The sequence below is a fragment of the Anas platyrhynchos genome, chromosome 3, assembly GCF_047663525.1.
Source record: "Anas platyrhynchos isolate ZD024472 breed Pekin duck chromosome 3, IASCAAS_PekinDuck_T2T, whole genome shotgun sequence".
NCBI lineage: Eukaryota > Metazoa > Chordata > Aves > Anseriformes > Anatidae > Anas > Anas platyrhynchos.
In genome coordinates, this window is record NC_092589.1 from 87,554,244 (window position 1) to 87,580,523 (window position 26,280).

A 26,280-nucleotide genomic window follows, 5' to 3' on the forward strand; every position below is an offset into this window, starting at 1 on the left:
GGGGGATACTAGAAAGCCAACCATATCCTGAGCTACATCAGCAGAAGTGCGACCAGCAGGCAAGGAGGTGATTCTCTCCCTCTAATCTGCTCTCAGGAGACCCCACCTGGAATGCTGCATTCAGCCCTGGGGCCATAAGAAGGACATGGGTGTATTGGAGTGAGCCCTGAGAAGGGCTACAAGGATGATCAGAGGGATGGACCACCTCCTATGAAGACAGGTCGAGAAAGTTGGGGTTGTTCAGTCTGAAGAAGAGAAGGTGTCTCTTAATGTCTTCTTAGACGTTAAGAGAAGGCTCTAAGAAGACGTTAAGAGAAGGCTCTAGGGAGGCCCTCCAATACTTAGAGGGCCTACAGGAAAGATGGGGAGGGACTCTTTGTCAGGGAGTGTAGTGATAGGACAAGGGGGAATGTCTGTAAACTAGAAGGGCAGATTTAAATTAGATATTCAGAAGAAATGCTTCACTATGAGGGCAGTCAAATCTAACTAAAAACCAGTCCAATGGTGAGTTTAAGTTTCTCAGTTAAGATTTGACCATGTTTTGATGCTGTCTCCAGTTCTGTGAATAATTTGAAAAAAAGTTAATAATAAAACCATTTACATGTAGATTCCCAAATAGGATTCTCTGTCAATGACTTCCTAGATTAAAGTACATGCAAAAGTAAACCATGTGACTAGTTACACCTCCAAATGATGCTCCATGACATCTGGCCACCATCAACAGCAGTTCCAAATCCTCAAATTCTGCCTAGACTTGAACTGCTGATGAAAGAGGATACAACTTGCGAAATTTGTATCATCAGCCTCCTTTCTAAAAGGAAGTCATAAGCTCTGAACTCTTCCAACATCCAAATTCTGCTTTCAATACCAACCAGCTACAAGGAGAATGGGTGCCTTGTCAGGATGAAGTTCCATTTGTCGAGCAATCCATGGCCCATCAAAGTGTGCATACCACCAACCCTTCTTCTTGTTCTGGGGGTCTTTGTATTGGTCCATGGGACGAATGAAGGGAATGCGAAAGTAACGCTGTTGTCTGTTTATTTCGATCTCCTTCTGCCTGGCTTGTAGGGTTGTCAGGTTCTGTTGAGCTATTATACAACAAAAACAAACAAAAAAATGCATATTATGATTTGCTTGATTGATCACCAAACTAAAAACAACAACAACAAAAAACACAACTGAGAGACTCTAAATACAAGGCTCATCAAGCCTGAATGTATTGCAATCTCATACAATGTGGGTGCTAAAACACTGGTGAGAAAAGGTTCATGTTAACTATTGTATCTATATATAATTTGTAAATGGCATCCCTAAAGTAAGTTTAGACAGAAGCAAATAAAATATCACAATTTTCTTTAAATTAGTATTTTAAGTATAACTTTCTATATAAAATTTCTTACCAACCAGAAGAATTAATCAGTAACTGCTCCAGTTTAGTCTCTTTGTAAAACAAGGTTACTGTGCAAAGCAGCATTTTCAGTTATAGTAATACAAAGCACCACACAGAGATTTTTCTTTTGACAAACAAGGATATGCAATACTGTTAGAAATCACTAACTTGTTAATAAAAATGTTGACAAATAACTGCTTACCACAAAGCAGCCTTCAAAAATCACTGTCTGCCTAAATTGCTGTGTACTAAACTCCAGCATTAGGACTACTTTCTGGCCACTTTCTTTTGCAAAGTATTTATACCAGACCATTAAAGTCAATTGACCAAACTTCTCCAGGAGACAGTTATATGAAACCTGTTAAAGTTTCATTTTCGGATGATCGCTTCTTGTGCGTTTTTTGACTCCCTTGGAGTCGCACACATTTATTTCAGGCTTTGGAGAAGTACCTTTTTTTGAATCAAAACAAATACTCTCATCAACTCATCAACTGATCAACTTTCTTACTGTTATATATACAGTATTACAATCAGTTTTAAATAGTTAATGCTCTTATAAACAAGATCCCTTATTTAAATGTCTCCTGCAAAAAAAGATATTGATCTTGTTTTAGTGTTTTATAATGAGTACCCTGTTTAAGAAATTCTGAATGTCAACCTATAACGTTTGTACAAAAGAACATCAGTATTACCAGCTCAGTGCTTCCTTTTTTGTCCATTGCCTATAAAGCAGTAAAACTAATTGTTGAACTAAGATTTAATAGATGAAAAATGACAATCACTTCTAATAATTTATTTTTTCAGTTATGAACAAGACTAATGGACTACATATGTACCCTGAAACTAGTTCTACTTATATTCAAGCAAAGATAGTATTTTAAATGTGAAGAGTGGGATCTTGAAAAAAAATGTATTTTATAAATCATGTCCCATGTCCACATTTACAAAACCAAGAAAAACAAAATAGATTTTAATAGATGAACACTACATTTATACATCAGATCTGACAAAGCATGTGTTTCATACCGAAATATAGCCTACAGTTCATAGGACATTACTTCTATGATCTGTGAATTGTCTGAGCATCTATCAGAGCCAATCAGTGTTTTAGTATTGTCAAACACTTTCTGTACTGTAATGGCAGCTGCTAAGACATTTCTAATCCTATGCATACCTAAATTCAAGAGTAAATCTAGATGATGGGAATGCTAAGCAGCCAATACAGCCTCTAACTTTCAGCACTACTGAAAGTTGCTATTTACTTAAAAGAAACCACCACCTGAATGTTAGTTTGTGTGCTAGGAAAAGAGCTGTTAATTTAAGTTGATTCCACAGTTTTGCTACAATAACAACAACAACAACAACAAAACATGTAATGATATTAAAGTATGGTAGTTAGAAGAAATACAATTTTGGAGGGGGATGGAGATTATCCCTTCAAATAACCTACATCAGAAGATTATTTTATTCACCCTTCCCATGATGGCTCAAATGGGAAGGAGTTCAGGAAAATAAACAGTAATGTACATTAATAAATTAGAAGAGTGACATATAATAACCTTTGGTTGACAAAAACTGCAAAATGCTAGTAAAATAGCATTTTATTTGAACATTAAATTCCATGTACATATGTAGCAAAACAGTGGATTAAATAAAATTAGTACAGAGCTCCTGAGTGTTCCTAATCTTCAAAGTTAGCTTAAATAACCATCTCCCCACTTACGTGAGTTGTTCAAAAATGGTGCAAAATCTGTAAACAAATATTACATATTGAACAAAGCATAAAAGTGCTGATCTTTTTTAAAGTTACAATTTCTTTACCTTGTTTTTCACCAATGTTGAAGACAGAAAAATAGAGAGACATAGGTGTTGAGCTAATTATTTCTATTCATTTCCTTCTCATTGACATAAATATAATGTCTCCTTTCCTCAGCTTTTACAGATTCCCAATTGCTTCTATTTTTTTCTGGATTTGATTTTGAAACTGATTATTTTACAATAAATGTTTCAAAATCTCAGTTGTACACATGCTAAGTACAGGCTGCAAAAAGTGTCTTCATAGTTATTGTAATACTTTTAATTTTTCGTATTTGTTATCAAAAACATCTTTAATTCCCAGACCTCTACTAATATCAAAACTGCCTATTCTAACAATAGCACACAAACCTGTTTAAATCCTGTACTGCATGTATGACTTTAATCAAAGGATAACTCTAAAATCATATGATATAAGTGAAAAGATGGAAAGAGAAAACATCATCATTTGAAGCACATATCCACTGACACCTAGAAGAATTTTAGCTTACACATCTAAGAAATCAGAGTTCCTTCCCACTACCTTCTTGGATAATTACAGCACATAAATGTGAAATGCTCATATAGTATAATTATTTGCATTAAAAAGAATTAGTTCTGACGTTATCAAGAATACCTAAAGTTTCAGTGACTTTCTTATGAACTGCTATATTCTGACTTGTCTTCAGAAATATGAAGCCATATTTCAAGTTAAAAGAAAAGAAGCACTGAAAAATACTGGAGAGAATGCTGCAAATTTCTCATTTTAGCTAAATGTGATGAGAACATGAATATTCTAAGCTTTACTTGCAGAATTCCAAAGATTTTCTGCTCTTTAATATTTCCCATCAGCAATAAAATACATGAATATTTATTTTAGCTATTTAGCTCCAAACAAAATTTGAGAGCTCTAATTCAAAACAACTTACTACTTTGCAGAAATGCTTGAAATGCCTTTTCACGTTGTTTTATTCATAAGCTCTCTTAAGCACTGAAGGCAACATCACAAGGCATGGCCACAAGACCCCAATCTTTGATGAGTTTTTTTCTACGAGTCCTGATCTCCCCTGCCCACATATCTGAATAAAAGATGTCTGAAAAGCTCAAATTCTCAGGTAATGCTCAAGCAATGCCTAACTCTGTAAATGAATCAATAGAAGGTAGACACCTTTGTATAACAACTGACACTGAGAAAAAGAGCACCTGGGATCTACTTTTCCCATGTCCCTGGACTGTGCACTAAGCCCAGGCTAATGGGATGTTGGTGGAAACATCCTGTCCTCATCTGCCCTTTCCTCTGCCTCTTCCCATTGCAGCCAGGACCAGAGGACAGGAAGTCTGAATCATTGTATCAGTTTGCTGTGATTCTGTTCATCTGGTAGACTCTTGTTTTATCAGATGATCACTGGACCAAACAAAACCACCACTACCAAATCTATATACCTCCAGAAACTGGGCACCTCATTTTCAGGTTTGGCAGTAGTAACACAGAAACTCCTACACCTTCTCATTGAATTTAAATGTCAGTCACTGATCTTCATTAGTGCATTGCTTTGGCAATAAGCACCCATCTGTGAAATCAGCTGAATAACTATCTAATATGAAAGCAGACACTCTGCAAAATTTGTAATCCCATAATCAAAAATTGCGGTATCAACACTCGTAGAATTCATAAAAGGAAAAAAGTAACCTGAAATATATAAGGCAACTTAAATGAGGAAATGATTAACTCTCTTTAAGAGCATTGGCATCTACATATCTGTATCTTAAGGAAGGGTGAAAGCAAGAGAAACCACCCAAGGCTTTTTGTTTTGCCTGGACTCCAAATGTTTTTCCTAGCACCAAAAAACGCATACACAGTTCTCCAGACTATTTGTGAGAACTGTTTAGAATCTCTATTCCAGTCTTAGTGATAGTTCAGTGCAGAGAATTACACCTAACAGTACTCTTGCAATATTTTAACTACAGAGGTCAGAACTAGTATGAACTATCTTAAAAATAAAGTCTCAGAAGTCTCAAAATGCAAACCAAGGCTTTATAAATGGAAAACAATCTTCCTTAGTCTTAAGCAGCATAGCAATAAACATTTAATAAAGATGTCTGTAAATACACTACCAAATCAAGAACCAATTTTAATTTCCAACAAATTTTGGTATGGTATATGAATTGGTATGAGTATGGAAATGTTGTTGTTATATGAGTTGGTATGAAAACAAAAAGCTTTAGGAAGAGCTATTCAATGTATCTATTATGAACATATTCTACTTTCTGCAAACTATTCGCCAGTTCCAATCTTTTCAAAATATTTACCTTAATATGAAAATTCTCTTGAAAAAACAATTTCCTTCAACATAACAACTAAATTTGTTCTAGAAATGTTTTCTCTGGAATACTTTCATCAAAATTAATGTAAATATGAAATTCTCTCTCCTCACCATAGTCTGTGACTGATTTTGGAGCACGTTGTTCTGTTTCTGCATTGCGTTTCTTGTTCTTGGATTTCCAAGCATGATACACCTTTAGCCTTCTATGAAACTCTTCCCTGCAAGCCGCGAGCAGTTCGATATCTGTCTCAAAAATAAGAAAAGAAGGGAGGAGTGAGAAAATCAGAAGGATGATTTATGGTATGTCATTTATATTTATGTTTTTCTGTATTGATAGGTACATCAAGTTGTTACATTAATACATTAAATTAGCAGGAAATTGAAATTTTGTAACTGAGCAGTTCTTTGAAGAAGGAGTTAAAAATAATGAAGTACTTTCAAAGACAACTAAAAGCTTATATACGTTCTGTTGATTTGGTATTTTGATTTGTTGTTCAGCAGTTGCACAAACCTCTGTTGTAATTCAACAGAACAATTGAACAGAAAGCAAAAATGCTTTTGGGGACCGTGTGCTTGTTTTTAAGGTGCAGACAAAAATCTTTCCCAATGCAACAATGCAAAGTCTTTCCCAATGTCTACAGCTTCCTCAGGAGGGGAGTGGAGGAGCAGGTGCTGATCTCTTCTCTCTGGTGACCAGTGATAGGACCCGAGGGAACAGCATGTAGCTGCATCAGGGAAGAATGGATAGGTTGGGTATTAGGAAAAGGTTCTTCACTGAGAGTGCGGTTGGGCACTGGGACAGGCTCTCTAAGGATACATCTCTCCAAATGTGGCACCAAGCCTGACGGAGTTAATTAAGCTAATTTGACTTAGATATACATAGTTCTTCCACTTTGAGATCCAAATTATTCGTCCACTTTATTAAACACACTTTAATTTTGCTGAATTTCACGATACTAAGAGACTGATTCCCAGGTTTCTTCATTAGACACATAAGAGGATCTGAACTGCATTAAGGATGAACACACGTTAGCACCATGTATTGGACCAACTATTTAGCTGAAACACATTGTTGCAGTCTTGTATATGTGAGCTTGACTTCTTTCTCTCAGAAATAAGAAAATAAAACTTACCACAAGATGTATTGATGGTGTCACGAAGCTCTGCATATTTCCATTTACTCAGATCATACTTCTTATTACCAGCAGCAGCTTTTGTAGCTTGAACTTGAGGACCTCTATAATTGTTCAAAAAATAATATATATTAAAATATATACATATTTCTTAAGGGACAGGTAAGGAATAGGGATTTTTACAACAGAAGGAACAGGTATTACAATCAACACTGCAGCACATTTATCACAACGAAAATGAATAGCAGGACTGAATTCAAAAGCAAAATAACAAATTACTTCAAGATGCTCTGATGATTAAGAAAAAAAATAGGAAAGCATCTTTTAGGTCCAAAATCTTTCTAAACGAATAATCTGATGAGCTGCTTAAAGGTAAAAAGGAATCACCATGGAATATTGAGTGCTTATGTGTGAGAAGACACATACTCAATGTCTCTGTGTGTACCCCACTCCAGTTTTTTCTTGGTACTAGTCAATATGCAGAACACAAAGAGTGGCTATACACATTTTCAGTTCCATTAGAAAAACAGACAAAAAGGGAAAATATTTCTGAAGGGAGAAATGGTGTTTCTTCTGCTATTTAAAAGATGAACAAAATTTTTTTTCAACACTAGAGAAAACATTCCATGCTTCTGACAGAAGTCTAATTTGAGAGAAGAAAGCAATATAACTCTACATTAATTTTATAGCGGCTACCTGAGAACAGCAATAGCTAGTCTGGAGAGGGGAAAAAAGTCATTATTACAGTAGATAACAAGGAACAAAAATCACATTGACCAGTACTAAAAGACCTAACCAGAAACAGTTCTTTTCAAAGGCAAAAGGCTTTTATCATGTAAGTAGCGTGCAGTGAAGTCAACAGCATATGAGAAACTATTACTAAAATCTCCAATTTCTTTAACAGTACGAATAAGTTGCTAGATTACATATTTTCCTTTTTTAGTTAAGAAGATATAAATATATTTTCTATGAAAGTTTTCTCTGTATAGATGCAGCATTTCTGAAAGCAGAGATAAAAATAAATAGCATTTGTTAAATTTGATAGAATAAAAGCAATCTGTTTAGCCAAATGTTCTTAATAGCAACAGCACCATCTCTTCTAGTGTAATTAAAACTACAGAATCTTACTGTTTATTGCAGCCTCAGTTTAATTATTCTTCCTCATGTTACTAATTTGAGTAAACACACAGCTTCCAGTTATGGTACATGAGAAATCTGACTGAAAAATTACCTCTGCCTTTTGATCAGTACTAAGGAAAGTAACTCTTCATCACACTTAGCATTATTTATGGTAAGTATAATATATATATATATATATATATATATATATATATATATTATATCATGAAATGGAGAATTCAATTCAAAATATTAATTTTAACATTGTTATCAATAGAATGCCAGTAGGACATTAAAGGATTGCTACTAAATGTAAGTTCCGCTATCTGGTGTCTAACCTTGCTGAACTTTAATTTGACAAATCTGGAGGATTTTCCTTATTTAGCAACACCACCTACCACTCTAAGAGTTCGCTACATAATTTAGAGCAGCAGAACGAGGCCATAAGACCTCTGGTCAAAGTAGTAATCTTCAAGAATGCTAATCCAATTGAACAGCTTAGCTGTTCCATTACAGTGCTACTCTGAGAAGTATCATCCTTGACAGTCACTCTTCACCACTCAATTTGGCAATGATCTCCATCATAAACAGTATTTTCAGACTTAATAAAAAACAAACAAAAAAAAACCAAACAAACAAACAAAAAAAAAACAACAAAACAACCAAAAAGGTCTCAAGTTGAAAGTTTCAAGTATATGAATAGTGAAAAAAAAAATTGTCAAACAAGCACGTAGGAAGAAGTACTGCATTTTAAATTCAACCATAACAACTTCTGATTTTAGTCAAAGTTTTGTGGGTTTTGCATATTAAGACTTGGCCATTGTCATTGGAACTTTGTCAATATACGTAGTATAATCTGGCCATCTAGATTCACAGACTAACAATTATAAGCAGCATTGTTTACTTCTATTTTTAAAATACCTTTGCAAGTAACAAATTTAGGCAACAGGTGTGTTCACAATTATCAATGCTGTAACTAGACATCAATCATGTAACACCAGCCATGTTCAGACTGCACAGCAGAGTGCTGTGTTTTACAAGATTCGCTTTTAAAAACTTCAAACAGTTTAACTTCTGATGTGAATCTTCAGACAATGAATGTCAAAATGTTGTCTTTGTCTTCAGGTGGCACCCAAACACCTAATTACTCACTGGTATGGAGGACACTATAACATTTCTTTCAACAGAAAATATATTCTAACAAACAACTATGAGACTGTTACAGTAGTACTGTATTCAGATCTAACCCTGCTTCTCCCTTACTTCTGCATTGTACACAAAATCTTTCATTATTTCACACAAGCAATCTCAGAAGAAAATTTTGTTTACATGCCTTGAGTTGTTTTTTACATGCTTTTAAACAGAGCAATTTTCAAAACTTTTTATTTGAATGGAAACAGTGAATGAAAAGTGAAATATATCCTTATTAAACAAACAGTTATATTAACATAAATTATTTAAATTAACACTCTTGAATTTGTAGAAATTCTTCTTCCACAGATGTGGAGCCCCACTTTTCATCATAAGAATGGTGAAAAGAGGAGAAACCTCGAAGAATGTTATCTATCAAAATTACACAAAATACCAACGTAGAGAAACTGTTCTTACTGGTTTTTATGTAATTATAACAGCAAAAAAATATTTCCTGTAAAATCACATGATGACAGGTAATGAAAAAGGTGTTGAAAAGGGAAATTTATCTGAAATAGATCATTTACTTATTTGCTTAGCACTTAAAAAACAAAGACCCCCCCCCCCGCCTTTTTTTTCCCAACCGATTTGATGTGTGATTTCTTTACAGGAAATGATTGATTCCTTCAATATTGTTGTCTCACCTACCTAGACAATATTTCTGACATTTCACTGACCATTTGTTGCCTACAAAAAAATGGTATGTAAGCATAAAACAAATACATTAAAATAAAAACAGCCTTTCTAATGGTGATAGTCTCTTGCCAATTGAGTACAAATTAAAGTACAAAAAATAAACAGCTACTGATTTTTTAAAAGTATCCATCCCAATATGTATATCAATATGATTCTTTGTTAAGACTAAATTAATCATATAAGGCAGTGAAAAATTGATCATATATGAAAAATTTTACACTAATTATAACCATCTTTAAATAGATATTATTAGATATATTAGGATATTAATTTATTAGACGTAAGGGTATATTATAAATTGATTTCAAAATTACAGATTGGGCATTAGTAAATAAGAGGATAGAATAAATTTCCTTTGAACTGATTAATATTACATTTTTTCTATTAGAGTACTCAAATAGAAAAAAGTGTCATACTCCGTCATTCGAAACTCTGTTCCAATGGCTCTGTAAACAGAAGATATTTACGTTAGGTAGACTACTTCCTTAGTCTGATTCTAATAATCAGAAGCAGGAAAAGGTAGGTCATATTAACATTTCTTCCTCTACAATAATTTGTTATCTCTTTTTTTTAAACTACTGTTTTAAGAAGTTAAGTTAATTCAGAAAAAAATAGAAGTGAAATCTTGAATACTCCTATTTTTCCATTAAAAAATTTTTCCAAATCAAAGATTTAGAGACATGTTACTGATATGTTTTATGCTTGGATAAGCCCATCACAAGAAGTAAAAAAAGTCCTCATTCATTTAGCTTCTCTAGGAACAGGACAGATAGCTTCTTTACGCAAGCTGTTAAAAGACACTGCATCTAAATGCCATGGTGAAGACACACACATATCCCTACAAAAGCGCCAGTATCAAATATGCTACAAATTAGAACTTGGATTGTTCTTACAAGGCTAAGAAGAAATCTCATTTGGGCAGAAAAGTCTCTACTATTTTCTTCTAGATTTAAATCTTATCTTTTTAAGAAAGGATTTACATTGCTGTGTTAATTTGTTCAGACCATTCTGTACTTTCTCATCAGTCAGAAGAGTCTTCATTCTCTGACCAGTATGCAGCAGAGAGAACCTTGCAGTTATACCTATCAGGATGGTTACGTTACCATTCATTTCTGGACTTCACAAGAAAAAGACCAGGACCAACTGTGAGCAGCAGGAAACACTGAGCTTCACTAACATGGGAAAGTTATTGAGTTCTCTGACCACGTCTTGTCTAATCCCTCCCTTCTTCCATCTTTGAGGGAAATTTGCCAGGTGACGCTACACGACTTTGGGTTTACCTTCAAAGTACTATATTGCACCAAAATACAAACAGGGAAAGCAAGAAAATACCCAGAATACTGTCTGTGAAGCAATTAATTTGGATGTTCAATTGAGCGTATTAAAATCACATCTGAGCCTATACAATAGCAATTGTATAAAAACTGAGGACAAAAACACACTAATCTGAGTTGAAGTGTCTCCAGATTAATATTGTACATGACAAAAAAGTTACCTAGCTATGGCACGCAGGCACAGAGCTACTAAAAGCATATGAAATCAGAGTAGTAAAGAGAACACATCTGGGAGCTTGAAATTCCACAGAAACACTTGAGATTTTCCTACACAGTCTTCTTTCAACAACAAATATGTAATGAATACTCACATCACTAGGCCAGTGACATGATCATGTCCTGCATACAATTTGACCAGTAAGTACTACTTTTATTGGACATTTATGCCAAATTCTCACCATAACTTATCCTAATACTGCTGTGTTCTTGATAAAGAAAAAGAAAGCCAATCCTGGTTAATGGACAGATCCTTTAGAAAGTACCCTGACTGGGTACCAAAGCTTTGCTAAGTATTGTCTCTGTCTTGTTCTTATCTGAACTATGTATTCTGAAATTTAGGGAGGTGATTGTCCCACTGTACTCGGCTCTGGTGAGGCCGCACCTCGAGTACTGTGTTCAGTTTTGGGCCCCTCGCTACAAGAAGGACATCGAGGTGCTTGAGCGGGTCCAAAGAAGGGCGACGAAGCTGGTGAGGGGCCTGGAGAACAAGTCCTACGAGGAGCGGATGAGGGAGCTGGGCTTGTTCAGCCTGGAGAAGAGGAGGCTCAGGGGCGACCTTATCGCTCTCTACAGATACCTTAAAGGAGGCTGTAGAGAGGTGGGGGTTGGCCTGTTCTCCCACGTGCCTGGTGACAGGACGAGGGGGAATGGGCTAAAGTTGCGCCAGGGGAGTTTTAGGTTAGATGTTAGGAAGAGCTTCTTTACTGAAAGGGTTGTTAGGCACTGGAACGGGCTGCCCAGGGAGGTGGTGGAGTCACCATCCCTGGAAGTCTTCAAAAGACGTTTAGATGTAGAGCTTAGGGATATGGTTTAGTGGGGACTGTTCGTGTTAGGTTAGAGGTTGGACTCGATGATCTTGAAGGTCTCTTCCAACCTAGAAATTCTGTGATTCTGTGATTCTGTGAAATTAGAACTGCTTCTAGTAAAAGAAAGAAAAAACACCTATTTTGAATGAACTGCTAATTGCTGAGATGTCACTCAAATATATCTTTTTATGTTAGCTCTTTCGGAGAACTACATAGAGAGCACATCTTAGAGATACTTTCTAGGGAAGAAACAAACCCACACAGAAAATACACCAACTATGTGAACATTCGCTGGCTATAAAATTTCTTTAGAGGAGAAGAGAGCTCCTGCTTTGCAGGCAGTGTGGATCTGTACAGCAAAAGCAGGCACTTCTAGAAAACAACAAAAAATGCAAAGACAACAAAAGTTTAAGACATTTGATTTTCAAACCCATCTGTGTTAAATACATTAATTCCGTGGCAATGAATGTACGGACTCCGATGCAAGTTGCAAGTGAAGCAAAAAACCTTCTCTTATCTCTACTTCTGCTCTTTTATACCCATCCCAAGATAGCACAATACCATGGCAACTTCCTAGCAGCAAAACGCAGCCTACCTGCACTTTGTTACTCCCTCCCTGCCAAAGGTTAAGCAAGCACATGGTAGGACTTATATTACAAAAACAACATCTTGGTGCTTTCCCATTTTTTTTGATGGTAAGTATAAAAATATATCTATATCATGAAATGGAGAATTCAATTCAACATGTTAATTTTAACATTGTTATCAATAGAATGCCAGTAGAACATTAAAGGATTGCTGCTAAATGTAAGTTCCGCTATCTGGTGTCTAACCTTGCTGAACTTTAATTTGACAAATCTGGAGGATTTTCCTTATTTAGCAACACCACCTACCACTCTAAGAGTTCGCTACATAATTTAGAGCAGCAGAACGAGGCCATAAGACCTCTGGTCAAAGTAGTAATCTTCAAGAATGCTAATCCAATTGAACAGCTTAGCTGTTCCATTGCAGTGCTACTCTGAGAAGTATCATCCTTGACAGTCACTCTTCACCACTCAATTTGGCAATGATCTCCATCATAAACAGTATTTTCAGACTTAATAAAAAACAAACAAAAAAAACAAACAAACAAACAAAAAAAAAACAACAAAACAACCAAAAAGGTCTCAAGTTGAAAGTTTCAAGTATATGAATAGTGAAAAAAAAAAAAATTGTCAAACAAGCACGTAGGAAGAAGTACTGCATTTTAAATTCAACCATAACAACTTCTGATTTTAGTCAAAGTTTTGTGGGTTTTGCATATTAAGACTTGGCCATTGTCATTGGAACTTTGTCAATATACGTAGTATAATCTGGCCATCTAGATTCACAGACTAACAATTATAAGCAGCATTGTTTACTTCTATTTTTAAAATACCTTTGCAAGTAACAAATTTAGGCAACAGGTGTGTTCACAATTATCAATGCTGTAACTAGACATCAATCATGTAACACCAGCCATGTTCAGACTGCACAGCAGAGTGCTGTGTTTTACAAGATTCGCTTTTAAAAACTTCAAACAGTTTAACTTCTGATGTGAATCTTCAGACAATGAATGTCAAAATGTTGTCTTTGTCTTCAGGTGGCACCCAAACACCTAATTACTCACTGGTATGGAGGACACTATAACATTTCTTTCAACAGAAAATATATTCTAACAAACAACTATGAGACTGTTACAGTAGTACTGTATTCAGATCTAACCCTGCTTCTCCCTTACTTCTGCATTGTACACAAAATCTTTCATTATTTCACACAAGCAATCTCAGAAGAAAATTTTGTTTACATGCCTTGAGTTGTTTTTTACATGCTTTTAAACAGAGCAATTTTCAAAACTTTTTATTTGAATGGAAACAGTGAATGAAAAGTGAAATATATCCTTATTAAACAAACAGTTATATTAACATAAATTATTTAAATTAACACTCTTGAATTTGTAGAAATTCTTCTTCCACAGATGTGGAGCCCCACTTTTCATCATAAGAATGGTGAAAAGAGGAGAAACCTCGAAGAATGTTATCTATCAAAATTACACAAAATACCAACGTAGAGAAACTGTTCTTACTGGTTTTTATGTAATTAAAACAGCAAAAAAATATTTCCTGTAAAATCACATGATGACAGGTAATGAAAAAGGTGTTGAAAAGGGAAATTTATCTGAAATAGATCATTTACTTATTTGCTTAGCACTTAAAAACAAAGCCCCTCCCCCTGCCTTTTTTTCCCCAACTGATTTCATGTGTGATTTCTTTACAGGAAATGATTGATTCCTTCAATATTGTTGTCTCACCTACCTAGGCAATATTTGTGACACTTCATTGGCCATTTGTTGCCTACAAAAAAATGGTATGTAAGCATAAAACAAATACATTAAAATAAAAACAGCCTTTCTAACGGTGATAGTCTCTTGCCAATTGAGTACAAATTAAAGTACAGAAAATAAACAGCTACTGATTTTTTAAAAGTATCCATCCCAATATGTATATCAATATGATTCTTTGTTAAGACTAAATTAATCATATAAGGCAGTGAAAAACTGATCATATATGAAAAATTTTACACTAATTATAACCATCTTTAAATAGATATTATTAGATATATTAGGATATTAATTTATTAGACGTAAGGGTATATTATAAATTGATTTCAAAATTACAGATGGGGCATTAGTAAATAAGAGGATAGAATAAATTTCCTTTGAACTGATTAATATTACATTTTTTCTATTAGAGTACTCAAATAGAAAAAAGTGTCATACTCCGTCATTCGAGGCTCTGTTCCATTGGCTCTGTAAACAGAAGATATTTACGTTAGGTAGACTACTTCCTTAGTCTGATTCTAATAATCAGAAGCAGGAAAAGGTAGGTCATATTAACATTTCTTCCTCTACAATAATTTGTTATCTCTTTTTTTTAAACTACTGTTTTAAGAAGTTAAGTTAATTCAGAAAAAAATAGAAGTGAAATCTTGAAAACTCCTATTTTTCCATTAAAAAATTTTTCCAAATCAAAGATTTAGAGACATGTTACTGATATGTTTTATGCTTGGATAAGCCCATCACAAGAAGTAAAAAAAGTCCTCATTCATTTAGCTTCTCTAGGAACAGGACAGATAGCTTCTTTACGCAAGCTGTTAAAAGACACTGCATCTAAATGCCATGGTGAAGACACACACATATCCCTACAAAAGCGCCAGTATCAAATATGCTACAAATTAGAACTTGGATTGTTCTTACAAGGCTAAGAAGAAATCTCATTTGGGCAGAAAAGTCTCTACTATTTTCTTCTAGATTTAAATCTTATCTTTTTAAGAAAGGATTTACATTGCTGTGTTAATTTGTTCAGACCATTCTGTACTTTCTCATCAGTCAGAAGAGTCTTCATTCTCTGACCAGTACGCAGCAGAGAGAACCTTGCAGTTATACCTATCAGGATGGTTACGTTACCATTCATTTCTGGACTTCACAAGAAAAAGACCAGGACCAACTGTGAGCAGCAGGAAACACTGAGCTTCACTAACATGGGAAAGTTATTGAGTTCTCTGACCACGTCTTGTCTAATCCCTCCCTTCTTCCATCTTTGAGGGAAATTTGCCAGGTGACGCTACACGACTTTGGGTTTACCTTCAAAGTACTATATTGCACCAAAATACAAACAGGGAAAGCAAGAAAATACCCAGAATACTGTCTGTGAAGCAATTAATTTGGATGTTCAATTGAGCGTATTAAAATCACATCTGAGCCTATACAATAGCAATTGTATAAAAACTGAGGACAAAAACACACTAATCTGAGTTGAAGTGTCTCCAGATTAATATTGTACATGACAAAAAAGTTACCTAGCTATGGCACGCAGGCACAGAGCTACTAAAAGCATATGAAATCAGAGTAGTAAAGAGAACACATCTGGGAGCTTGAAATTCCACAGAAACACTTGAGATTTTCCTACACAGTCTTCTTTCAACAACAAATATGTAATGAATACTCACATCACTAGGCCAGTGACATGATCATGTCCTGCATACAATTTGACCAGTAAGTACTACTTTTATTGGACATTTATGCCAAATTCTCACCATAACTTATCCTAATACTGCTGTGTTCTTGATAAAGAAAAAGAAAGCCAATCCTGGTTAATGGACAGATCCTTTAGAAAATACCCTGACTGGGTACCAAAGCTTTGCTAAGTATTGTCTCTGTCTTGTTCTTATCTGAACTGGGTAATCTGAAATTAGAACTGCTTCTAGTAAAAGAAAGAAAAAACACCTATTTTGAATGAACTGCTAATTGCTGAGATGTCACTCAAATATATCTTTTTATGTTAGCTCTTTCAGAGAACTACATAGAGAGCACATCTTAAAGATACTTTCTAGGGAAGAAACAAACCCACACAGAAAATACACCAACTATGTGAACATTCACTGGCTATAAAATTTCTTTAGAGGAGAAGAGAGCTCCTGCTTTGCAGGCAGTGTGGATCTGTACAGCAAAAGCAGGCACTTCTAGAAAACAACAAAAAATGCAAAGACAACAAAAGTTTAAGACATTTGATTTTCAAACCCATCTGTGTTAAATACATTAATTCCGTGGCAATGAATGTACGGACTCCGATGCAAGTTGCAAGTGAAGCAAAAAACCTTCTCTTACCTCTACTTCTGCTCTTTTATACCCATCCCAAGATAGCACAATACCATGGCAACTTCCTAGCAGCAAAACGCAGCCTACCTGCACTTTGTTACTCCCTCCCTGCCCAAGGTTAAGCAAGCACATGATAGGACTTATATTACAAAAACAACATATCGGTGCTTTCCCAAGTTCTTCCTAAGGTTCTTTCCCAAGTTCTTCCTTCTGCCGACCAAAGGAATAAGCCTTTGGTGGCTATCCAAGTTCGTATACGCTTACGGTACTGGCCCCATATAATTAATTCTAAAAAAAAAATTATCTGTCAGGACACAGAAAGAACTGATTTCTGCCTTTAAAGAGGTCTTTTTGTTCAAACAAAACAAAGCAAAATAAAACACATGAATTCATAATATACTATTGGAACCATAAAGTATATAAAAAAGGGTACATTTTATTACTACTTACCACTGAAGAAATTCCATTCCCTACTTTAAGCCAGTCATAAAAATCATAACTTAAAATGGTTGCCATTCTTGCCAGAAATCAGACAAGAGAACTGCAGTCATATTCATAAACATCTACTAAATTACTGATGTAGCAAGACATAAAATGAAGATACTATTTAATTAATAGAAAAATACATAAAACAAACAAGAGTTTAGTTTTCACAAAGGGGTGAGAGAAACAAAAGAGAGAAATTTAAGCTTTTAAGTCTGTACCTGCACAATCCTACATCAAACTTTGTCTCTTCAGTGCTGAGTTCTGCTCCAGTCTGGGCAATTCTCATTGCAAGTTCACGATCACGACGTTCCTGTTCAAGAACTGCCTGGTGCTGGGTTTCCTCTTCTCGTTCTCTAGCTAGCTGAGCCTCAATTTCAGCCTGCATCACAAATATATGTGTAAAAAATGCATTTAGCTTTAATCTATAAAAAACAAAATAGTACATTAGCAAAAATTAGCAAAAAATACACAAATATTTATAGCTTTTTAAAATCTATTTTATTATGAAATATAGACTTAAATTTTGTCTAACTTCATTAAAACTCTGATGACACAGAGCAATATGATTATTCTCCACAACACTAACACGATACTCCCTTGATATTCTGCACTTAGCATTACAAGATTTTACAAAAGGCACTGCTTTGTACTTAGCTTTGTTGTGTATTTTGAAAGGGGGTGAAGATGAACACTGAAATCTTCTGTGAACCTGCTCTGGGTTTGAATTTAAATACATTTCAAAATTCCTACTTAGTGCAACAGAAAAATAATCCAAATATAATGCCTCTGCAGAACAAAGCTGCAATTCCAGCTTACCATCATTATTTAACAACGAGACTTGCAAACACAGTAAGTAAAATGTGACCATTCAGTTCAAACCTCTGCAAGTCATACATGCAAACTCTTAGCAGTGCCTTTCTTGGTGTCCAAAAGCCAACACTGGAGACAAAGTCACTTCCCACTCATCATCATGAATTTGCACCAGAGTGCAACACCAGTGACTTTTTCCTTTGAATTCCATTGCAGATTAGCTGACAGGGGCTACCACCAGAAAAACAGATAACAAATAATTAACTACATAAAAGAAAAAAGTGCCCTACTGGATTACGTATCTTGCCTTGTATCCAAATGCAGCAAGTGTTTTTAAGTGAAAGTGTAAATTACATTCTGCACTGCAGATGTTCACATCCCAGAAACACAAATAAATACCATCTCTAGAGATGCTCCCAGTCCTGGCAGACTATGGTTTAAAACCTTCTGGCAAGCGTCCAGTTCACTTCCTGAGTGGACACTATTTAATATATTTAAACTGTCCCTGAATGGAAACTTTTCCTACCAGCTTCTCCCAGAACACTAGGCATACCTGCAATGGTGGTATCCAAGCAATGATTCAGAGACTAGTCAAAGAGCAGCTTACTCTTTTTACATTTAACTTCTGTAAGCCAGAATTGCTTACTACTCTAGTACAAGTGATAGACAACAACACTGGAAAGATCTATTTTTCATCAGTTAGGCTCTAATCTTGGCATTAGTGTCAGGTGCTTGCTTATCATTAATAATGGTGAGGTGATAGAAAAGGGCATGCAAAAACAATGAGGAAAATCAGTGTTAGACTAACTCTAAGGATAACAAAATATAGAAAAGGAAAAATCTGTTTCTGATTAATCACAGAGGGGACTTTAGAAGTCTGTAATCAGAGACAGACAAGCACGCTGCCTTGTGCTTATGGCAACAGCCCCTAAAGGGAAGCTTATTCTTTCTGAGACTCCTCTCTACCCAGGACACAGAGAATCTCCGAGAAAACAGGAAAACAAGATCTGGGTCCTGACGCAATTCAGGGAGCTCATGGTGGAATCAGTAAGAGGCGTCAAAAATCAAGGCAGATGGAGAAGGAGCAGAGTTTGAACTGCATGTATTCTACACAGTTGTAGTTAAGAGGGGTACTTGTAGCCTCTCAATATTACCAGTATTCTGAAAATGTTTACAAGGAAGCTGATACTTGACATGGCCTGAGTCTGCATATGACTTTTCCAGAAAAAAAAAAAAAAAAAAAGTGCCCCAAACTTGCCACTACTTCTTGTACTTTCTCTGGATAACACTGAGAAGAGTCTGCTTCTGTCTTGTCTGCTTTACACTTCCCCAAGCAAGTACTTCTACACACAGACAAGTGTATAATTATATTTTATTATTAAGTGCATATTTATGCCAGGGGTACAGCCCAAACAATAGGCCTCCAGCTAGACACTGAGCTGCTAATCACAGCCCTTTGAGCCCGGCATCTTTCTTCATTATTAAAACTGCAAGAAGCTAAAAAAAATCTGGCATCTCATTCTGCTCTCTATTCCCATTCAGTTACAAACACTATCAGAAGAATTTTTAGAAATATTAATACTTTTAAATATTACCTTTTTTGGTCCTTTCTGTCTTTTGTCTCAGATAAAATATACATTCTTAATCCAAAAATCTCTGCAGCTTCAGCAGAAGCTTCTTTATGCCTCTCATTCACATGCACATTCCTTCCTACCTGAAAACTCAGATTACCTTATGCATCTTTTCCTCCTTTTGTAGTTGTAATTCAATAATAGCAGTAATTCTAGACAGATAATATTAAGGGTGCCTAATGTAATACTGCTGTATAATTTTAAGACTCATTTATAAGCCATTAGACAGCATGGAGGTCCTACACTGTGAAAAAGATTTTAAAAACAACAAAAACAAAACAAACAACAACAACAAGAAAACAGCTAAAACATTACCTGAATACGCTTTTCTTCCTCTTCCCTCTTTTTCCTTTCTTCCTCTTCCTGTTTTCTCTTTGCCTCAATCTCAGATTTCCTATTACAAAAGAGGAAGAGGAAATTAAAATTTTTAGTTATTGCAAAGTTATTGCAAAGCAAGCGAACAAGAGATATGAAATCGGGCTCCATAAAATTAAGTGGTAATCCAAGAGTCTGTATAGTCCTCATGACAAGGTCCTGTATGTAAAGTCAAGGGCCTTTCTAAATCCATCTTTATTGCCAGCTGAATCATAAAATATCTTTCATCACCTGTTCTGATTACATCTAAATTAGAAATTGTCATCAGGGAAAAAGAAGTATTTTAACAGTGGATAGCACACTGCAAGTACAATCCAAGTGACTCTCTTTAAGCACTTATTAAAAGTAACCTCATTAAAGTGCCTTCCCTATTTTCTTCTCATTCTAAAACCAGCAACTTGTCTGACACTCACAGACGCCTTTCTTCTTCTTCCTTCCTTCGGCGCTGCTCTTCCTCTTCACGTCTTTTTCGTTCTTTTTCCATTTCCTCTTGGATGCGTCGTAGCCTCTCTGCTTCCTCCTCTTGCTGTTTCTTCTTTTGCAGCGCACTCAGAAGCTGCTCTGAGCTTCTAACTAGAGCATCATATTCTTTCATGATCTGTTCTCTAGTCATCATTGTGGTCTGCAAAATGATATAACAAGAGGGGTTAATATTCCTTTACACTTGTAATTCACTTTTTAAAAATGTATATTTGAAAAATCTATTTGAGAACTGAAAGCACTGAGTGCTGTAATTAAATTCTACTTATATTAAATTACACTCCAGAACTGGGGAGCTTGAACTCTGGATCCTTTATTCTCCTCTCTCTTATATAACTGTAGGAAGTAGTCTCCATTTTATCACTGAAACTAGACATGATTTTCCTTTAAAACATGCCTTCAATTCTGAAGCTCCACAGTTATGCAACAGAAATTAATGCTTACCATCCTAAGACGAAAACTGAGAGCCAAGTAGGTGCATTTTGTGTCATGTTCTTAGCTCTTATAGTGGTTATTTACAGCTGTGCCTTTTATGCCACCACACAATCTTATACGTCTTAATATGGAGCACATTGTAAGTAACAGATTAAAAAAGGCATCAGTAGCAAATAATGTGTTAAAAGAAAAAATAATGCAATTGCCTTCACTATGTGTTTTCAAATTTCGTTGATAGCGATGATTTAATTTATTTGAATTTTACAATTTACAATGAGGTATACCACTAAAACTGTGACATGGGGTCTCTCCTAACCTTTTATAAGGATGTATCGTGATGAGAATCAAGTTGTGTAATTTTTATTAGGAAAAAAAAGAAGTATAGGTTGACAGGCTAACTCTGTTACTTCTCCAACAGTGATTTTAAACAACAAAATCTTAATACAGGACATTTAGAAGGCTATTAACATGGTATGAAACACAGAACTCAACATTTTTTTCCTAACACTGATAAATTCCGGTGAATTTTCATTTTGTCTGTGTGCTTTTCTTGTAAGAGACTAAGAACTATAAGCCTTGATACAAGTTCAACAACTGATTTCCTTCATGACCAGGTCTTAAAAAAACCCTTCATAACTGGAATATCAATCTCCTCATTCTGTGATAAATGCTTGTAAGTTTCAGCCCTGATTAATAATAAAAGCAACAAGCAACTGACTAGCAACACCCATCTCACAAGATCAAGACACATTTTTGCTTTAAACTCTCTAGTGCCGATTTTGAAACACAGATAATAATTCCAAAATCCAGATTTACTTCAGCTACATTCACAAATAATTTTGAACAGGATGTAAGTGGTGTCTCTGAAAAATGAGACTTCTATATTTAAATGTTTTCCTATAAAAAAGAAAATACTTTGACCTTCTACTTTAGATTAAGGCTTTAAAAGATTCCAGTAGAAAGAAACTGTTTCTCTCATACCTTAATTTTGTTCATCGAAGCATCAATAGAATATTCCAGCTCCTTGATCTGCTTGCTTGTTTCTGCTTTTCCCTCCTTCAGAGCACTTACTACTTCATTGAACTTATCAAGTCTCTTTTTCAGTGTACGCACCTTTATCAGACCATCAATGCTGTGAATTTAAGACATGTTATTTGAGCTATTTTTAGAAGGTGACATATCTAAAACTATAGCTACCATTCACATTACAGAGGTAGACAGGGGAGACAAACTATGCCCTCAGATAAATCTCACCATCTTTTTGAAATTCAAAAATTATCAACATGAACTAATTGAACAGCCTTTTACTAACAACCACTGTTAATACCAATCATCAGTGACCAGGTCTCTGAGCATATGGTGACTTAAAATGGATAAATGGATTTTTATTTTGATAATCAATGCTTTTGTCTCAGTAACAAATCATTAGAATCACCACCACCTGAAGATTTTGACTGGAGTGATAAATTCGAGATGTGACATTGAAAGATCAATCACAGGTCTGAATCAGGTAAAACTTAACTATACAATATGGAATCCGATCATTAGACCCCACAGGAAAAAAAATCTGGGAGAAAACAAAAGGAGTCCAGGAAAACCTGCAGCTTCTTAAAGAACCAATACTGAAGGCCATGCACACAAATTACAATGCTGCAGACAGTCTTCCTAAAAAGAAATCACTGAAATCAAAAACGTCAAGGACCACAATGAAACATAACTATCAAAAGGATGTAAAATAAATATATGTATATTCTTATACATGTGTGTGTGTGTGTGGCTTTTCCATCAATATTCCATGCAATCAGAGTAAACCTAGTGACATTACTTGATTTCTAGAAGAGGCAAGACAGACAGAACAAATAATTATTAAGCTACAGAAGAAAGGGGGCCTATAATGGAAGGTGTGAATGAGTAAAGGACAAAAATTATTGAGCTTAAATTGCAGTTAGAGACATAACTAAGAATGCCTAATACCTAAGCTATCACTGAAGGATTTTATGAACAGAGATTAACAAACCTCTTTGGAAATGCTCAGATTTATAGAATCACAGAACAGTTTGAGTTGGAAGGGACCTCCAAAGCCCACCCAATTCTACATCCCCTCCCCACCTGCCCACCAAGACCAGGTTGCTCAAAGCCCCATCCAGCCTGGCCTTGAACACCTCCAGGGATGGGGCATCCACAGGTTCTCTGGGCAGCCTGTACCAGGGCCTCACCATCCTCATCATTAAGAAGAAGAAAAAAAAAGGTCTTTCTTATATGTAATTTAGGCCATAGTATTTGTCAGGCTATTCATCCTTAGGAAAGAGAGGTAAAATATGGTACCTCTCAAATCATACCTTTCAATCATATTTAGCACGCTTCAGTGACTGCAGATACATTTAATTCAGCATTGTACATCTCTTTACATTCACAAGAAAGTATTATAGAAATATCCATTTTCTTCAAGAAAGAAATATCCTCTTACCGTGGTTTGTGTTTTCTCTTGCAAAGCCACATACGAATAGTCTTTTGTATTTTGATGCAGGCACTGGCTCTATATTTTATCTTATTTTTCACTGTAAACACACAAAAGATACTGAGTCTCAATGGTTTAAACAATTTAACATAACTTTTATATTTCTCACACACCTGATGGCTACTGTATATAAATAGCATGCATTGAGAGCTAGGTCCGCACTGAAAAACAAACACGTAAGATATAAAAGACAGAATATTCACAACCCTGTGCTAGGCTTAAAGGCTACCCCACAAAACAAATAGGCAGAATTCAGCACCCAGCACACACACACCAAAAAGAAAAAAAAAAATCAAAACCCCTATCACCACGAATCTCTATTCCACACTGCTTTGTTTCTACATCAAGCTGGGCAGTGTTTGCAATTAGAAATAATATTTTGATAGTGACAGGCACCTATCTGCTTATCAGCAGTAATAACTGGAGTGGAGATGTCTGCCCTGTTTCTCATGTCAGTGCTTCCAAATATGCAGATTTCACCTGGAGAGAACCTCTGTGCAGGCACTTCTCAGGTTTAAATAACTCCATGGTGTCAGCTGAGAGTTGAACTACTGTCTTTTCCTGCTGTCTCTTCCCCCACAATCCTTGTGCTTGCTAGCTATTTCTGAGCAGGTGTTTATCCAGGCATTGGTAAGCACCCAAACATACAGAAGGCAGGGAGACACAGTCTACCACCACTTTTACAAACCTTAGCTTTAAGCCCTCATATAAATCCCTAACAAAAGCCTAAGAAATTTCACCAACCCAGAAAGTAATTACTTGGAGTTCAGTATGGAAGCATCTGCTATACGTGTCCTTGGCCACATTTCAAGGTGCTAATAATTGGTTTGCTATATTTTTTAACAAATATTTAATAAAGCATAAAATACATACATTTGATCACTGAGAGTGAACACCATTGAACTTTTTTCCAACGACTGCAGATAAGCCAGTGATTCACTCGTTTAACTAGCTCTGCTAAGTGATCCGGATCAGACTTCATTATCTGGTCAAACTCTGCAAACTAAATGCAAAACCAGATTTACAAATGAGGAGAACAGAGTGTTAGACTATATTCCTATTTAAGAGCACGTTGAGGTAAAAAACAAAAAGTTAAATATTATTAATGTAAACTATGTCACCATTATACTGGCTTTCAATTAATTCCAGTGAGCATGTACATCTGGGATATTTGACGACAACAAGAATGACCACTGTTTTATTTTTAAATTGATGTGCAACACTTAGCATTTTGCATAATCCAACCATTTATTAAACACTGAAAATGTATTGCCAAAATTTTTAAGAATTATTTGTTTCTCCACATCCTGAATACTCACTCTGATCTTCTACAATTTCATGACACCTCTAATTCTGTATCTAGGGGAAAAAAAAACCTGAAAACTCTTCTTAAATTTTAATCTTCCTGTAAGAAATCCAATTAAAAGAAATCCTTTCTGAAAATCCTGCACTTCTATTTTTTAATAATTATATGTTTTCAATGACTAGAATAATTTTCCTTCCTAGTCACAACAGCTCCCTACTTCTTTCTCTGCATAGCAGCAGCAATGCTCAGAATCATAGAAAGAGATTTCAGCTTCAACTAGAGTTTAGTAGAAAATATTTATTTATTTGCTCTGACTTGCTCTTCTTAATATTCAACAAAATAGTCTTAAGTGACTGGTGCAACATCTGGGCAATTTGTGGAACACGATTATTGCTTCAGGAATACAGCAGCATTAGCAACAATACTATGAAATCAATTTTATCAATGTCAGCGTTGATTTGTTTTTTCCCCACAGATTATGAACAGTGCTTATGAAAAACCCTGGGCAACCTTATTGAAGTTGGTCACATTTTCAACAGGGTGTTGAACAAAGCTCTTTCAAAGGGACCTTTCAACCCAACTTATTCTATGATTCATATTCATGTAGTTCAAGAAACATTACCTTGCCGGGTCTGAAAAACACCTTGGTTAATCCAAATTTGTAATCAACTTCATTCAGTCCCAAAGCTTTAAACAGTGCCTGAAACACAGAAAACAGTTAGGTTGATATTTTTCCCCCTTCAAAATAAAACAACAATAATACATTTTCAGATTTCTCTCTTACCTTGCAGAAGAGTCTAGGATCCAGTCGTGCCAATTTTTCAGGCAAGTATTTCTTGTACATGTTATACAGTTCATGAAATGAAGCTCGCGAAGGGAAACCACCTTGCATCAAGTCCAGAACAGACACCATTCCTAAATTCACAGAAACACATGCACAAAAGGTAGAATCAGCAAAATGCAAATAAAGCAGTGATTTTTATGATAACTTATGGCATAGGCCTCACAGACATTGTTCAGAGGCCAAACCACAAATTTCAGCTGGGGCTTGATTTAGCCTCTAAAACTTCTTGATCATGTGATCATTCCCAAAAAGTTAATACGAAACAGATGAGAAGAACTTGTATCTTCTCCCTATTTGAGACAAAACTAACATCTAGTCATGCAGAGCATTTTTTTTTTCTCCTTGTCATTCTTTCTTTTTAGAAGAGTTGACATTTTGTACTTCATTTTTAAAGAAAGAAACAAACAACGCCCAGCCAGGCTTTTATTTTTAGCATGCAAAAGATATTTGTGAGTTGTGGTACAGATGCAGGGTAAAATGCAAATGCAGCGCTAGAACATTTTGTGTTCCTGCAGCACTAGGTATCAGCTGATAAGATGTAATGCTGTTACTATATTTTATCTGTAACTAGGGCATCTGTGAAGCACAGACACAAAGTCAGGAAAAGGTTCAAATTACTTCAAACATTACTTCAAGACTCTGCCAGATTTTGCCCATTGCTTTACATAATTCTACAACACCATATTTTCCATATAAGCTTAAAGACTTACTTAG

The 26,280-nt window shown here is 35.4% G+C and overlaps 1 protein-coding gene across 8 annotated transcripts in view; it reads right to left on the bottom strand.

Annotated features, from left to right (window-relative positions):
- The window catches only part of MYO6 (myosin VI), a 109,641-nt gene that overhangs the window by 4,280 nt on the left and 79,081 nt on the right, over positions 1-26,280 (bottom strand). For 2 of the 8 annotated variants that reach the window (XM_072036257.1, XM_027454971.3), the window contains 16 exons: positions 25,507-25,637; positions 25,345-25,422; positions 24,290-24,419; positions 23,366-23,456; positions 21,880-22,030; positions 20,397-20,605; positions 19,924-20,002; positions 17,386-17,546; positions 14,804-14,833; positions 14,340-14,378; positions 10,064-10,093; positions 9,600-9,638; positions 6,642-6,745; positions 5,620-5,751; positions 3,114-3,140; positions 873-1,088 (listed from right to left, as the gene is read on the bottom strand). In XM_072036257.1, the coding sequence (XP_071892358.1) occupies positions 873-1,088; positions 3,114-3,140; positions 5,620-5,751; positions 6,642-6,745; positions 9,600-9,638; positions 10,064-10,093; positions 14,340-14,378; positions 14,804-14,833; positions 17,386-17,546; positions 19,924-20,002; positions 20,397-20,605; positions 21,880-22,030; positions 23,366-23,456; positions 24,290-24,419; positions 25,345-25,422; positions 25,507-25,637 (1,647 nt within the window). The remainder of the gene's footprint in view (positions 1-872; positions 1,089-3,113; positions 3,141-5,619; positions 5,752-6,641; positions 6,746-9,599; positions 9,639-10,063; positions 10,094-14,339; positions 14,379-14,803; positions 14,834-17,385; positions 17,547-19,923; positions 20,003-20,396; positions 20,606-21,879; positions 22,031-23,365; positions 23,457-24,289; positions 24,420-25,344; positions 25,423-25,506; positions 25,638-26,280) is intronic. The other 6 variants (XM_072036254.1, XM_072036256.1, XM_072036255.1 and 3 more) reach the window with 6 other exon arrangements.